Here is a 16,986-nt window from a genome sequence, read left to right on the forward strand (position 1 = left end):
TGAAGACCCCGACGATGTATCCTGGGAAATGTCATGGAAATCTTATCACCGTCTGTTATAGATATAATAATCGCTTATTTTTAGACCCGATGATCCTCATCCCTTTGCAGTATGCACCGCAGCGCAGTGCAGTCGGTATTACACATACGAGCCTGCGGGGTGCGAACTATTAGCAGCCGAGCATGTGGAGAGCCACGCATTTATGGTGTTTGTCATTTGATGCTTATACGCTGCTCCAGCCTCCTAGTAGCCTCCTCCTACTGCTAAGACTACGGAATACGTACACCTTGTCCTACGTAGCCAGGAGAACTGCCATGTATCGGAGAATTTTCTTTTTTGTCCTGGTCGAATCATTACATATCAGCTGACCGGCGGTCAGTCGATGTGCTGTCGATCTCCCTGAGCGTTCTGAATATTGCCAATGAATAATATTAAGCAGTGTGTTTGAATGACTGTAGGACGGTCCTGATTCCTAGATCTATTGGACTGACTGCTCAGCCAGTAGGAAAAATAGGCCAAACGAAAAGTCAAGGACGAATCAGAGCAAATCCCGAGCGAAATGAGAATAAAACTCCAATGGGAGAGAATGGCTCCATAATAATAATTTAATCATACATAACTTAACATCATGATCACCGCGGTTTCGTCTTAGCCAACCCGGGACTGGGGATATCGCTTAATATGAGCTGTCTGAGACAGTCGGTGGGAATTAGCGTGCGACTGCTGGGTACTAGTGTACTGACACCTAGGGAAGTGGGCGCATTAACAATGCGTTGAGAACAGATCGTCTTTGTTTGTGGGTAATACTTATTCCCCGTTTATTATAATTTAGCCGTTTTCTATTGGCGCAGGAATTTCCATGCGTCTGCCAGTACTACGCCGTGGATGTAGTATATTACTACTCCGTTAGGTTGATATTAACATGAGTCAAGCATGCTATGGAGTTAGGGTTTTAGATTGACACATGATTAGCCCGTTCCGCGCTTACCTACAAATGGTCGCCTGTATTATTCGTACGGACACGGCACCGGAGTAATTGTAACCAGGACAGTACGAAGGGCGGTAATAATACGTAAGAATACGACGAGATCGGCGCTAACGGTATCATGGAACTGCGGCGGTGGGGCAGCGCTAGAGTAGATGGAGCTAAACCTAACGCGGCCAATGAGACCGACGGCTGATCTCGCTTAGAAATGAAGCAAGTAAATCTTAAATACGCAGTTATAGTGCGTAGTTATAAACATACGCACACGTATGCCGCGAAAGTAGTTCTCTACTACGCTCCTTTCGGCAATGCGAACCCGGGACTATTGACCGTTGACTGATTCGTGCCTGTTCAGGGCTCAGACCTGCGTCTTTTTTTGTTACCGTAAAGCTCACCCCTGTCCAGAAGAGAACATACGTATGCTTCCACGAGATTTCTCTGTGGAGAAACAAAAGCACGTTCCAATCCGAATCCATAGCATTAACAATAGCCAGCCATAACTTGCTTAAAAAATAATATTCTTGGTTAGTTCTTACTTTTACCAACCACGCAATTACTAGTCCGTTTGATACAGACATGATCTACCAGCCTGTCGGTTGTACCCGTCACGATGTCGACTTGCGTCAAAGTATGCTATTCAGTAGCTAGAACTACGTATATTATCCTTTAATTGTTTACTGTACTATGTACCTGATTATGGCTTGCCAGGCAAGAGGGGGAACCGTGGGTGCATCCCAGCGCAACTACCATGTACCGAATCGCTAGATTACGCGGGTCAGAATTCTTTTTTTCGTGTAAGAAAGCCCAGGCTAACCCAAGAAAATTAAAATCGTAACGTCTTTTATTTCCACTCAGACTAAAATATCACTACGCCGTAAGAGAGCACAAATATTACGAAGCACGTACGGTCAAGAATAAGAGCTAATAAGCTAAGATTACTGTTGGGCTCAGGCGCGCCTCCGGCCCCAAGTCGGCTTGTCTCCTCTAGTGCTCACTAAGACTGGGAGTTAAATTGATATTTACGGTTTTTTTTGGGTCGATGATACTAGTCTGGAAGTCTACTAGTCACTGCTCCGTACTTCCCACTAACTAGTCATCTAGTTAGCCAATTTTATACTCTTTTTGTATGCCTCGCGCTTCTCCCCCCGGTCATACATTAACACGCCGACTGCCCACCTTTCCACCTGCTTCAATCTCTGTTTTGATATATCTATCTATCTTCTTGTGTCACTTGTGCCTCCTGCATACTGACGAGGCTTACCTGATCGATCTCATCCCTGCCTGGTCTAATTATTCCAGTATCTTGCTGCTGTTATCGTCTACCTGTCTCAGTCACACGAGACACTAACAGTTTTTGGATCAAACGGCCATCATGAAGGTCGCTAGTCTAGTATCATCTGAGTGGTGCGACCGCCCTCGCACCTCATACTCATCGCAACCCAGCCCAGCTGCAAGTTTGTCGGGATCAGTGCGCAAGTTCGATGAGTATCAAGAGAAACCCTCGCCCATCACAACAGCCGCCACTTCATACTTTTCTGCTATGAATGGTAGCGGAAGGACATCCATGCAATTGCCTTTGTCGCCTCCGGCAGATGACCAACGCAAATGCTCACTTCCATCTATCTCGAGCCTGTTGGAAGGAATGGATTGTATGCCAGCAAACAGTATGCTCCCCTCCTTCCTAGCATATAGATAGTCTGATAAAACTAACAATACAACAGAACGCCAGCGCCATAATTCGAACGAATACAGCCGCGTGTTCCTTCCTCCAACGCCGCCAATGCGACCCTCGTCCAGTTTCACAGAGCGTGGCTCACCTTGTGGAAGATCACACTCTGCCTCGTCGATCAGCAGCGCACTTCCCATGGTGCCCTCACACACATCATTACCATCTATTTCCGCATCTTTACCGACACCAGCTTCGTCATCATTAGACCGAGCATCTTCGCTTTCCATCTCCTCACTTGCTTCTCCTCGCGACATCCCCAGTCCTTCACCCACCACAGCATCTACCACAACGACAATAACCACCCCGAAATCATACTACGCAGACGAGCAACCTTACAATCGCACACACGCCAGCCACAGTTCCTCTGCTCCCGGAACTCCGTCTTCACATATCCCGCCTTCCTCGTCAATGGTCAACGCAGGCTGGCAACACCACCATTACTTCCCGCTTTCCACTGCTGCGGCAGCGGCATATCCGCAAAACCACGAGCGCTACGTGTGTCGCACATGTCACAAGGCATTCTCTCGCCCATCTAGTTTACGAATCCATTCGCACAGTCATACCGGCGAAAAGCCATTCCGATGCACCCATGCCGGGTGCGGTAAGGCATTCAGTGTGCGCAGCAATATGAAGCGTCATGAGCGAGGCTGTCACAGTGGCCGACCACTGGCAGCAACAGCCCTCGTTTAAAACCTAAAGAAACGGGAAAAAAGAAGAAAAATAAAAAAAATGCAGAAATAATCAATTAACGAGCCAGCTTATGTGTGAATGTGTTCTGATATGTTTTATTACTACTACATTTTATTATTACTGCCTGTCTACTTTGCTGGTATTATATTGTCTTTCGTCTGTGACATTATATGTATAAACATAGGGTACGGATTATACCCCCGGAGTTTGCTTTACTTGCATGGTGTTTTGGTTTGGGTCCGGTGAGGTTGGGGGAGGCTTTGTCTGAATTACAGCTACAGAATTTAAATTTATTGATTAATGATGAACCTGAACTTTACATTTTCAATATATATACTACAGAAGGTGAGCAAACTCACTGCGAACAAACTAAATTTATGAGCCGTCTTTTTACTTGATAAGAATATGATCAACCAGCGAACACTAGTCAAGTATCAAGTACATACTCTGGACGTCGCTTCAATCCGCCTGAGCACTCCGTAACCAAAAAGTAACTTCTAACTAATGCAACTGCTTCGCCTAGTAAGTCTATTAAAGACTCAGAAGTCAGCACCAACATAGGAACTCCATAGCACGTACTCTGTACTGTAGTTATGGAGTATGGATACGCAGCTCCGGTGTACCCATAACAGGAATCTAACCAAAGTTTAAAAGCCACGAGGTTGGAGACGCTAACTATCACAGCTTAGCACTGACTTCTTCTCATAGCACACTAAGCCAGACTAATCACTAGTCAACTAGTGGTTAGCAGATAGTCTAGCTAGCTTTAAAAAGCCGCCGGTGTTATTTGTCCGGCGTTACGGAGTTTTCCGCAAATCTACTCTGTACGGATTAGCTGTGTTGCCTTTGCTGTGAGAGTAATGCAGAGGGATTGGTAGGCTTGCTAGCTAAGTAATTTCTGCGTGTAAGACTTAACTAAGTATGTAAGCCTTGGATAATTGGCTTGGCAGAGATTAAATTTGTATCTTGAGGCTGACAACACAAAGCTGAACAGCCAATATATAGCCGGCTATATTGAGGTTTCAATGTTTTAATGTAACCCTAGCCCTACCTGAGGATCTGTGGTAAACTTCCGTACGGAGGAACAGTTAGTTACTAGTTTCCATGCACGGTCATCAAATAAAGAAGCTAGACTTACTATGACTAGCAGCTGGTCGTGGTTAAATAGACCATTTTAGGCCTAGCTACAGCATCACTGAATACGTTGATTTTCATAATAACGGTGGTGTACAAGCCCGCAAGACCAAGTGTTGATGGAGGCGCTCTTCGAATCATCTTCCTGATCTGCATAGTACATCTCAGCTATATTTCCACACAATACTCCGTACTTTATACTTATAATAACAGTCAATATGATAATTAGTTGTCCAAGCGTGGGCTGGAGTCCGCGGTGATCACTCCACCGCCATCCCATGCAAGTGCCAAGTGCTTACACTGAGTAACTTTAAGTCTTACATTTACAGAGTAAATAGATTGATTACGAGTAACCATACCCCATCGGGGCTTGATACGATACACGCGAGAGAACAACAGACGGAGTAAACCGCCTTGCTCGAGTCTCAGCGAGGTATCCCCCAAAAGCACCGAGTACCGAGCTGGACTTAATTATGAATGGACACAGATAACTAGTTTACGGAGTTCAAAGTTTGTGATCCGTAAATCGTACAAAAATGGAACGGATCTATGGAAATGATCCATCTTTGCGCGCGGTGCGCATCTATTGCCACATGGTAAAGAGGCGCTAGTTTCGTTGGTCCGACTTTGTGCGGTACGGTATTACTAGCCTGTATAGTATGCAGTCCGTAAATATAATAGGTACGTTATGCCTGGGTAGCTCGGGTGGTCGTAATTATCTAGGGGCTCTAGAGGATGATTATGTGACTAGATGCCAGGTTTTCTTTTACAATTAATCGAATGTATATAGGCATGCCCATAGCGTATGCATATACATTGACCTCCGTACTGAGAATATATAGTAGGCGCAATGACGTATAAGTCCGAGTTTGTCTAGGACAATAATTACAGATGCCACCGCCATGTGGTTACGAGGATGCGCAGCTTGGCATGTTGATCGTGATCTTCTGGAAGGATCCACGTAGGCAATACCCTCCAACCAATACCAGTAAAATAAACCGAAAATCCCATGAAATACAGGTGGCGCGCGCCGCCGCGCTGGTTATTAACGGCAAAAGCTGGAGGCTGGCGCACAGACCTGGTCAGTGGCATGATACGACTTATTCCCGTATTTCCATGATATTTACGGAGTACGTAGTCATAATTAACCAGGGATGATCGGTAGTTGTTACTCTGTACGTAACGGCGCGAAACAAACCATTTGAAATGATCCTCGAATCCTTCAAGCTTCCATGGTTCTAGAAAAAAGGGGCCGGGCGCAGAATCCCTGGATTGATGGATTTACGCCTAGTAAATATGGGCCGTCAAGTCTGGATGTAATATTCCGTGCGATGATAGCGAGTATGATTGGCGCGCTAGGGCTTTGGTGTTCACGTGGCGGGCCGTTTCTCTCCGCTCTATACCACTTGCAGCGTACGGAGTACATACATGCACAAGGCATATATATCTATACTATGGAATAATGATCAATTGTCATTTCTATATATCCACTGTCTAGTCACGCACCTGCGATCACACTACCGCGACGCTCCAGTAATACAATACGTGCATTTTCTGTGATCAACATCCACCACTCAGCCCGGAAATAGCAAGTTACTCTTACAGGCAATTTTGCCTGTGGAGTGGAGCTTGAACGCTGTAATTCGCCGAAAGTAACTAACCTGATGCAGTTGAATACATGGTCAAGGCTGCGACGCTACATGCGCCGTACGGAGCTCGGTATCCAGTAAAGTAAAATCCCCTGTTCGTAATTTCGCATCAGCACCAGCCAGTTAAACTCGTTCTCCCTAACAGTTCAGAGCTTCCAGTCCCACTCACTGGTGCCCATTCTCTAACTAGCACATACGCTGTAAAGGTTGGATAATGTAAACGAACCCATCCGGCTCTGCGGAGTAGTACCTGAGTGGCCGGATTAGTGGACTAGTCGAGCAGCCATACTACATAGTTATCCCGCTACTCCGTATATTCAAGTATTCACTGATCAGTGTCATATCGATTGCAATACTGTATTAAACCAACAGCCATGAAGTTTATTTGGGATGCGCTCCGAGGGAAGTCAAAAAAGTGGGAAGCCACATGGCAAATGACAGGAATACCAAATTATATGGTACGTATCCAGAGAAGATGCTCATCGGTTCTTTATCGAGGTGAATATCCTGATACAATGGGGCCATTTATTCCATGGAACACATACTATATATACTGATGGCTCATAATCATCCTTGACCTTGCTTGTAATGCATGTGCATATGGCCCCATCTCTTGCTGACCGATCCAGAGAGAAGAGTGGTCAAGTGGGCTCAATGCGTGGCATTGGCACTACGGAGTACAATGCAAACCATACCATACTAACTGTCGCTCTTATCGGTCTGGGTCTGACTGAAAGTTTATTCAGTTGCTTGAGAGTCGTAGAACGAATATCAGCTCTGTCTAAAACAGGAGAAAACTCGGCATTTGTGTTGCTCGTTTTTAGGAAATGTAGTCCATCATAGACTGTATCTACGGGACAATAAAATCTTGATACAGTTAACTAATAATTAGTTAGGATTGCCAGAAAGTATTAAACTTTACCTGCCCTTGGTGGCTTGAAAAGCCTGGCAATTCAACTTGGTCGGTGATTTACATGCTCCGTAATCTAACTGCATCCACAAGGCGAATCCATCTCGGTGATCGCTCTTGATACAGCTTGATATCATGAGGCTGCCTAAGTTAGGTGTTACGAGATCACATGATTAAGCAGCGGAGCCGTGCACATTTACTTGACTGATAGATCCTTTGTCACCGAGTCGTTTTGAGTTTCCTGCTTTCTAACTCTTTTGATATTCGCTTCTTACTCACAATCAAGGAAATGACGAACCAAGCACGAAGTCAGGCCATTTAGTCTGTTACTATGCTCTCTGTCCTTGAAGCACGTAGTTGTATAGTTTATACCGAAGCAATGCCGAAAATAAGCCTTATTGAAGTGAGCAAACTCATCGGGCTAAAACCATCACGGAATTTAACACCGTAACATTGTACTGACTACTCCGTACTGTTCTTAGCTTTCGAGCTATTGATAAATCCGAAAAGGAAGTTATCCTGTAAAAGCCACGTGTGGAAGGATTTCCCATACCCACTTGGATCAACGTCCTTCTGGTACGGTGGTACCCAATGATACCTATGTACGGAATATTAAGTGGGTTTGTTCATAAGTTATGGGTTTCGATATTGATTACTGGGCTCCTCTGCTCCTCCTGGAAGAATGGAAGGTGCTAATTTAGTTAGTTGCTGGCTGGTAATCAATAGTCGATGTACTTCTGTAGTCCTCGGAATCGCATGGTGCGTGCCAATAGTGAGCACTGAGAATGAAATATGTATTTTCTAGGCTAGTTAGTTACTTGTAATCGTGTATGTACTATTTAATCTACGGCTCCTATACCTGGACTGATGGTGAGGGAGATTTGTCATTTCATGCCCTATGGCCATGAGTGAATGATCCTGTATGTGCTTAGGGCTTTCAGCACAAAGAAAATGCAAAAGAAGAAGACAATGAATCAATTAGTTCATAAAGCAGAATTATAAGCAATGTATAACATGCCCGAAGGGGTTTGATCAACCTTATAGAACAGAAAATAGAAAGAAGGACACCAGGAATATCTAGATTGGGAGATATTACGTATTCAAAGCAACCTTAACATCCAGAAGGTGTTCTATTCATGCACTCTCTTTGAGGCACAACCATTAATACAGATACAGCTACGAGAGTAGTCCAGCAACACGGATGTAAAGGCTTCATTTTGGTGCTTCTAGGGAGTATCCAGTCATTTTGTTTGGGAAAATTATTGCATATCAGAAGGAGAAGTTCCTAAACGGCTACATGGGAACCTATACTCGCTTGAATGGAAACTAGCCAAAGGTTGCTGGAGACTCCAAGTTTGAGATTCGAAAAGGAATATGAGAGGCTCATCTTGTTAAATAACGTGCAAAGTTCATCCTTTATACTGTTCTTTGGGGCTTCTAAAAATTAAACAGAATCGCAATATATGCAATGAACATAATAGCATAAATCTAATTGTTGAATGAGAAAGCAGCACACTGCCATCATCAGAAACAGAACAAAAGTTGATGGAAACCAAAGGACATTTGCAAGAGAAGAAGTATACGATGTCGATGACTTATGAGTAATCTACTTTCTCACCCAGTGGAAGACACCATTGAGCTTTGTATCGTACACATAGTCGCAAGTAGTGTATGTCTCAATCAGGGATCTCAAAAACGGCCTATCATCCCGATTATACCGTGCACCCAAGATCGGGATAATAGCCTTCGTGGCCTCCTCCGCCTTGTAGAAGGGAATTTTAGGGAACAAGTGATGAACAACATGGTAGTCAATGATGTTGTGGAAGAAGTGGCGACCGATGAAGCCAAAGTTGCGATCCACAGTAGACAGCGCGCCGTCAACAAATGACCAGGAACTATCAGCGAAATGCGGAACCGTAAGGTGGGTATGGTGTAGATAAGTAATTGCAACTTGAACAAAGAGTCAGTAATGTGGGTGTATTCTATCGGTGAATGCCATTGAGATATCATACCTAGCCAATGATGGACCCATAAGTAGGGAATAACGTATAGGAGCATAATCTTGAATCCACCAAGAGACTGTCCCAAGAAATAAAGCGCTGTTCCAACCAAGATTAAACCTAGATCTGACAAGACAATTAAATGTCTCTGAGAGGGACGGAAGAGAGCACTGAAGGGATCAAAATGGCTCTGCACAGAGGACTTGCTGGTAGCCACGCCGCTGGAAGAAGGAATACTGTCGCTTCCTGCAGTGACATAGAATAACAAATATGCTTGCCATCCTAGGAGCTGATGTCTGAGTAAGCTGAAAGTCGTATAGATTGGGGTATCATGAATCATTTCCCCCCAGGCCGCAAGATTTCCGCCAAGCGGCATAGGGCTTGCGGTGGTTGATGATGATGTTTCTGGTATTTTTGCCGACTTCCAGGTTTCCGGAACAAATGCCGTGTCTTTCTCGATGTTGTTTGTGTAGCGATGGTGTCGCGCATGTGTGATTTTCCATGAAAAGTAAGGCACCATGAGAGAGGAATGCACCACCCAGCCTACGATGTCATTGAGAAGAGGGGAATCGGAAAAGGCTCCATGGCCACATTCATGGCCAACAATCCACAGGCCAGTACCGACACATCCTTGGAGGAATCCGTATGTTATCCATAGTAACAAGCGGACGGGGGCAGATGGAATCAGGTCAATCTTGAGGGCTAGCCACACGAGAGAAGCTGCATAGACACAATCGCGAGCGAGATAGGCGAGGGAGATGGTTGTACTCCGTTCAAAACACGACGGAGGGATTTCGTTTCTTATGAGCTGTAAAGAGATTTTCTTTTTCTTTTTTTTTTTGCCGAAAGTTAGTGTCTGTTGTCAATCTGAGATTTTCCCTGTGGTGTATGTATGTGGTAGAAAATACCTCTGCGCAAAGCAAGTCACCATCTTGAGTCAAACTCATCTTTGCAGAAAGAAATATGAACAATATACCACCAGTTGAAGAATAGAGACAATCAAAAAAACGTTGAGGAAAATAGCAAAAATTGAAATTTTGTTGTTTATCACGTGACGGAAGCAGTAGGGATTTCCCAACCCTAACAGCAGATTTGCAGGATATAACCTCAAATACCTTTAAAATACCTTCAAATACCTACAAATACCGTCGTACCTGAATATTCTATAAGCCAGGATTCTAGAATTAGGCCAAGTTAGGTACGTTGAAAACTCTAAATTACGGGCTATTTAAAGGGGGTCAGAGGACAGACTCGACAGGGAAACCCTGGGAAACCCCTACGTAAATCATTGATGCAAACCATTGCTAACCGGTAGTTAACTTCTTTCTAGTAAACAATTCCTCGTAAGTTACTTCTATAACCACATTACCTGTGTTGATATTGTTGGAATGTAAATTTATCTCTTGATTTACGATCCGGTTGAACGGACCACGGGATAGCCGCCGTAAGATCCATGGATATAGGAGCGCTGAGGCCCTCTAGAAATGAACGGCAGATTACCGCTATTATCTCTGGCTCGTACATGCCGTTTCCATTTAGGGCAAAGAGTAGACGCATTATTGGTTCATTCCAAATCCTTTGATTACCGCGGTCAGTACCTACTACCCAGATATGGAAACAGAAGCAAGCCAAGTTGATGGTTCACGGCAAATTTTCATAAATTGTCTGTTTTGTTCGCTGCTTCCTTTGATATTGTACTTGATCATCTTTATTGCGACCCCTCGGTATATTCATGCTAGGTCGAAGCAACGTCGATGGAAAGAGTACTTAATGCCGGTAAACCTAGTTTAATGTCGCCATAAGAATATATATTGATAGAGAATTACAACAGTGTAAATGGGCAATGCTAAAGATAAATATGTGTGAGTATCAACGGCAATCATGTATGACGGCCATTATTCGGTAATGGCAATGATGCTATTTGATATTATTCCTAGGAGCTATAAAGATACAAGAATTCATCACTTTATCCAAAAGGGTCCTTCATGACTTGAAAGGCATCCAAGCCTAGTTGCCTAGTAATTGTGGTGATATACCGACATACCTACATCTATCACTCAAACCTAAGTTCTATTTCAGCACCATACATTTTACAGATCGACCTGAAACTTGTCTCCTAAAATGAAACGAGTATACAATTAATTACCCAATTCGTAGAATCACCAAGCCTCGTAGATACCTAGATAAACACGCCCTCTAAAGGATGTATCGGAAACCAGCAGCCTGCTGTGCAGCCGTAGGTCCATTCTTCCCTAGATCCTGGCCCCTGTCCAACTTTGCATTTTGCCTGCGAAGATAGATATATAAGAGAAATGCAAAAGCAATTGCCAAGGCGGCCATGGCCATGTTCAACAAAAACGCAGCCAGGTAACGTGGCGCGCCGAAGTATAGGTAGGATGTCCAAACTACACCATTATCAGTCAGATAGTCAAACATAAAGAGAACAAGCAATGAGAAAGTGGAAACCAACTGTTCGGTGTGTTGCTAACTGCATTAATAATCGCAATAGCCGACGCGCGCTTGATGCTAGGCTGAGACAAAGTACCAGTGGCCCATGACAGAATGACAATCGTGGCTGAATAGCAGCCCCCGGGCATGAGCATCATTGCGAAGTCTAAAATTTAGAGAAAACTTGTTACCAAGATGCCATGAAAGAGACAAAAAAGAAAACGTACATCGAGCGCCTGTGTTCAAAGACGCGACAGCTATGATATAGGCAACTACTGCAACTGCTAGAGGAATTGTGACGTGAAAGAACCTTTCTTTTGTCTGTATGTAGGATATCAGTGAGTGCAATTTGACACGGATGAGACGATGTTGATATATGGTCGCAGACCTTATCGGAATGCCATCCGTTGGCAAGCATGGCAACACAACAGAGGAGGTAAGGTGGCTAAAAAAGCCTCGCAAATTAGTCGGTTTTGGTCTTGGAATGGATGTTTCACCGTCAATTCAAGTCTAAGACCTACCGCAGTGAGACCGTAAGTGGTGTTTCGAGAATACCCCAGGGTATCAACCAATGAGGGAAACCAATTCACCACAGCTGCGGCAACGTATGTCTTGTATGTATGTGTCAGCCCTCCTGAACCCTACTCGTTGCACCCCCGCAGGAGAAGAGTCGACTTACCGCCCAAAGAATTGCCGTAAGCATCCACGTCTTCGGATCCCGTGCGGCGAGCATGAAGCCTTTCGTAGCGCTAGCCTCATCCTTATGATCCTGTTGACCGATATCAATAGCATAATTGTACAACAGAGCCTCATTCTCGAGCTTGCTCATTCCGCGGATATTTTGGAGGGAACCCGGCAAAATGAGAGCAAAAATGATAGCGAAAAAGATAGTAACCACGCCTTCAATGATATATAGCCAACGCCATCCGCTGATACCTTGTTTGCCACCCAACTGTAGGATTCCAATGGCTATCAACGGTCCAATAGCATTTCCCAGCTGAGATCCTGAGTAGAAGATCGCCGTTCGAAGTGCCATCTGCTGTCGAGTATAGAAAAGGGAAATGTAGAAAATAACACCGGGGAAAAACACTGCTTCAACCACACCGAGAAAGAATCGAGCAACCACCAGTCCGGAAAAGTTCTGAGCTGCAGCAGTGCAAGAGCAGATGACGCCCCAGACCCCCATTGCTATGCAGATATAGGCACCAGGGTTTTTGATCTTGCTGGCAATCATGTTTGAAGGTATCTGCATGGTGACTAGAATACAGTCAGTCATGCTATCAAATAGAGTCAATTGATGATTCATCGCTACCCCAACTTACTGTATCCGACGAAGAGCAGACTGACGCAGGTTTGATATTGAACACTGCTCAAATTCAAATCTTCCACTAAATTTGCCAGCTTTGCACTGGCAATATTCTGACGATCCAAGTAGTTGAGGATATACATCAGCACAACAGGAGGCATGATGCGAAGATCAAGCTTCCAGATGGCCGACTTCTTGAGCTTCTCGTATTCCTCTTCACTCAGCGCTGCGAGCTCAGCAGACATGTCCAATTCGGCGAGCTCAGGGAGCTTCCTATGGGCACTTGCTTCTTCATTTTCCACGAACTCCTGCCGTGTTTCCAGGCTTTTTTGATCCTCGGTGTCCATTGTGCGTCAATGGCCTTAGTTTTTCTGCCTTAGTCTGCTGAAAAGTAAATATAAAGGAGAATGAGACTCTGGAGACAAATAAGTGTGAAATCATAAGCAGTCGGGACTTTCTCATCCTAATATAGGTAGGTACCTTAGTAGCACCCAAACCCCGCATCCGGCCATGGAGGCATGCATCCCGTCCTACGCGGGTGGTTGCACCCCCGGCTTTCCCCAGCATCCCCCAGTTGCTCCAACCGAAACCCCCACGAAAAGTGGGAGTTGCGGCCTTATTGGCCAGACACGACATCACGACTGCTTGGACGGAAATAATTGGTTCGTTTTCTCTGTGTGGCTTCACCGACTTCAAATATACGTGTTAGCTTATTGCTACAGTGTCCTATTATGTTAGCACATCTATCAAATATAAGAGAGGAGATTCGTCTCTGACTATATACAGCTTCGGCCTTATTGTTTCTCACAAATTCCAAGGAATGGAGAAAACCCTCCTGCAAGGAATAGCCGGTTTGACTTCACATCGTGCAGTGTGACCGTTATTGTAGGAAGTGCTGTGCCGTGCTTATCCTCGACAATCTTTGCAATATCGTATTGCCTTGCACCACTCTGCAGCTGGCTAACTACTCCATTAACCGAGAGAACAGTTGCCGGCGCCACGAGGTTATATGGGTCCTCTGAAGCCTTCGTAAACCCCAACACGTCGGGTATAGCAGCAGCGATAAGACTTCCTTCCGCATCCATCGAGAGGTTATCTATGGGATACCCCAGCGGAATTTCATCCACCCGGTTCAAGGAACCATTTTGTAACTGATGTACAGTCACTATACCTGTTACCGAATGAGCGACATAGTAGAACCCGTTGCGATCACTGGCGATGCCGTTTGGAAACGCAAAGCCGTTTTTGGCAGCAATATGGCACTCTCCTGTATCAGATCGACAATATGCAAGACTGCCGGAACCATACAGCATTTCCAAATCCCGAAAAGCACCGACCTTGGCGTCATGATCGTTGGTGATGACAAAGCCCACTCCGTCTGCTTCCACGGCCAGGCCATTTGGCGAAATGATGACGTTGCTGAATATGGTTTTGACATGCTTGAGTGTCTCGGAGGCGTAGTCTAGATCGAAAATCTCAATGGTGGAATTCGCCCCAAATACCTTTGGGTCAAGGAAGTCTCCAGTTGAATCGTCTATTGGTGGTCTGTGGTTAATCATCCAAAAACGAAGCGTGTTCCCGAGCCTACGCACGTCAAACCCGTGCAAGTCGAGCTCCCCCTGGTATCCGCTAACTTTGAGCTGGCGCAGTCCATACAGCCCATCAGAGCCAGGCTGGTCGATATCCAGCACTGAAACGTGGTCTGTGCGAGCTCTCGCAGAGAGATTGTACTTGTTACCACCGGGGTTCCATCCGGCGCGGGATGTCGCACTGGTACATGCGCCGTATAATTTTCGGCCATCGTGATCAAGCCACATATGCTCGCAGCCCTCTAGCAGCGGGTGGTGAAGCCGAGTACATGTCCATGGGAAGTCATCAATTGTCTGCATACCCCGGCCGATACCCAATATTACGAATAAGAAGTTGGACAGAAAGCTTTGGTAGACGGCGGAGATTGCCAGCGCAGTCAGCGTCCAGTAGATGATCCCCCGCATAATTAAGGAAAATTTGGTGAGTTCAACTGCGTGAATTGTCAAAACAGAAAAAAATCACAAAATATTATATAACATCCATGCCATCAGATCTGCGCAGCCCATTTAAAACGTTCCGAGATTGTGGCTGGTGTTATGTAACGTATTTCCCGGGTAACGTAATCGGACACCGAGTGGCCCATGACACCGAGCGGCCCGCCTCCATCCGAGCACGTCAAAATATTCTAAATCTCTCTCTTACACCAACTTGAGCGCGTCACCATGCCATTAATTTATATAGAAGATACATAAAATTTAAGCAATTAAGAGGGCAGAATCTTACTTGTTATATCTAATTTAAAAAATAGCAAAATTCAATCTATATATTAAGCTAAATAAATTTATAATATTTTATATATGTGTGTCAGAGAATCAGAACGTTACAGCCAATGGATCAGGTTAGTCACTACAAGACTAATACACATCGGAACAAAGGATTACCCGTGAAGCCTTAAGGTTAGAGCAATAGAGCCAGCAGAGCCATCACTATATTAATTATATTAGTCAGAACAGAGCAAACAGAGCCCTTATTATATTAATTATAATAAAGAAAAGCTATATAAGAATATTTATTTATTATATATTTAGTTTTCTTCTATTATCTTAAATTAACTATAATAACTTAAGTATATAATCTTTTATTAATTAAAATATTTATAGTTTTATTCTTATTTCTTTTATTTACTGAGATCTTTTAACCTTAAAAGTCTATTAATTTCGCTTATTAATAATTATTCTAATTATACTTAATAGTAATTAAATTAAAATTTTTAATAATTTAAGACTCTTAGTTAAAAGAGAACTCTCATAATAATAATAATAATATCTTAAATCCTAGTTCTAATAACTCTGTGACGGGGGTTGCAAGAACGTAGCTGGGATTCGGCTTTGGCCTAGGAATAGATTTGAATATATAATATATATATATATATATACTCAGCAGCTAATTGCTGCTTTATGAAGACCTAAGGCCATCTATAATTATAAGATGGTATATACTAAATTATTAGTCTAATTAGTAGCAGGAAGCTAGATAAGATTATATATTTATTATATTTTAAAATTATTTCTAACTTTATCTAGGATTCTATCTTATAATTATCTTTTTCTTTATAAAAGTATATCTTTAAGTCTAAAACTTTGCAGATTTATAAAGTTTAGTATATAAAATTAATAGTTTAAGTTTTATAATAAAATCCTTATTTTTAGTAAAGAAATTAAAAATAGATAATAAATATTAAATAAAGGATTAAATATATAAGAAATAATTAAAATTAGTGCTAATAATAAGCATATATAAATCCTTATCTCTCTTATTCTAACTTCCTCTTTCTTTTTCTTCTTTTTTTTAGCCTTATCTTTTTTCTTAATAGTAAATATTATTTTAATATTATACTTTTTTATTAAAATTTTATTAAATATAGATTTAGTGTATTTTATATTATTAATTTTTTACTTTTTTTATATTGATTTAATGCTTAAAATAATAATAAAATAGTTTTAATTATTTTATAGTTAAGTATAGTAGTTAATTTAAAATATTTAATTTTAATAATTTAAATCTACTTTAATTATTTTCTTTTTTAAAAGTAATATTCTAATATTTAAGAAAATATTAATATAATAATAATTTACTATTATTAATCTAGATTTATTCTTATATTTAGAATATCTTATAAAAATATTATCTATATGTCGGAAACTTCGGTTTGATTACCGTCGAGTATAGCTAGGATAGCTATTAACAGGCGAAGTTAATAGGCTTCTAAGATTGAAAGGTCTCAATAGACGAAAGAAATAAGAATAAGGCTATAAATATCCTAATTAATAGAAGATCATATACTTAAATTATCATAGTTAATTCAAGATAATAAAAGAAAACTAAATATATAGTGAATAAGCATTCTTATATAGCTTTTCTCTATTATAACTAATATAATAATAGCTCTGCTCGCTCTGTTCTAACTAATATAATTAATATAGTAATAGCTCTACTGGCTTTATTATCTTAATCCTAAAGTTTTATAAATAATCCTTTATTCTAATATATATTAGTCCTATAGTAATTAATCTAATCTATTAGCTATAATATTCTAATTCTCTAA

General features: G+C 42.4%; 4 protein-coding genes across 4 annotated transcripts, besides 3 other annotated features; 1 reads left to right on the forward strand and 3 right to left on the reverse strand.

The window, feature by feature from the left end:
• Nucleotides 1–2,357: 2,357 nt before the first annotated feature.
• Nucleotides 2,358–3,404, forward strand: UA08_02915 (hypothetical protein; the record flags this gene model as incomplete). Its single annotated transcript, XM_020265009.1, has 2 exons — nucleotides 2,358–2,634; nucleotides 2,905–3,404. 2 exons carry the CDS (start codon nucleotides 2,358–2,360, stop codon nucleotides 3,402–3,404), a joined length of 777 nt encoding a protein of 258 aa, XP_020122121.1.
• A 5,299-nt stretch (nucleotides 3,405–8,703) lies between these two features.
• UA08_02916 (hypothetical protein) lies at nucleotides 8,704–10,044 on the reverse strand (the record flags this gene model as incomplete). The annotated part of the gene is made up of 3 exons (XM_020265010.1): nucleotides 8,704–9,047; nucleotides 9,110–9,905; nucleotides 10,006–10,044. The coding sequence occupies 3 exons, from the start codon at nucleotides 10,042–10,044 to the stop codon at nucleotides 8,704–8,706; spliced, it is 1,179 nt and encodes a 392-aa protein (XP_020122120.1).
• A 1,249-nt stretch (nucleotides 10,045–11,293) lies between these two features.
• UA08_02917 (hypothetical protein) lies at nucleotides 11,294–13,198 on the reverse strand (the record flags this gene model as incomplete). Its single annotated transcript, XM_020265011.1, has 6 exons — nucleotides 11,294–11,502; nucleotides 11,568–11,711; nucleotides 11,773–11,866; nucleotides 12,067–12,156; nucleotides 12,225–12,802; nucleotides 12,868–13,198. The coding sequence occupies 6 exons, from the start codon at nucleotides 13,196–13,198 to the stop codon at nucleotides 11,294–11,296; spliced, it is 1,446 nt and encodes a 481-aa protein (XP_020122119.1).
• A 447-nt stretch (nucleotides 13,199–13,645) lies between these two features.
• Nucleotides 13,646–14,845, reverse strand: UA08_02918 (hypothetical protein; the record flags this gene model as incomplete). The annotated part of the gene is made up of 1 exon (XM_020265012.1): nucleotides 13,646–14,845. One exon carries the CDS (start codon nucleotides 14,843–14,845, stop codon nucleotides 13,646–13,648), a length of 1,200 nt encoding a protein of 399 aa, XP_020122118.1.
• Nucleotides 14,846–14,996: 151 nt separating this feature from the next.
• Nucleotides 14,997–15,239: a repeat region (Identified by RepeatMasker using a combination of RepBase library and repeat library created with RepeatScout).
• A 2-nt stretch (nucleotides 15,240–15,241) lies between these two features.
• Nucleotides 15,242–15,720: a repeat region (Identified by RepeatMasker using a combination of RepBase library and repeat library created with RepeatScout).
• Nucleotides 15,721–16,986: part of a repeat region (Identified by RepeatMasker using a combination of RepBase library and repeat library created with RepeatScout) that runs on past the window's edge.

This window comes from Talaromyces atroroseus (genome assembly GCF_001907595.1).
Source record: "Talaromyces atroroseus strain IBT 11181 chromosome Unknown scaffold_2, whole genome shotgun sequence".
Classification (NCBI taxonomy): domain Eukaryota; kingdom Fungi; phylum Ascomycota; class Eurotiomycetes; order Eurotiales; family Trichocomaceae; genus Talaromyces; species Talaromyces atroroseus.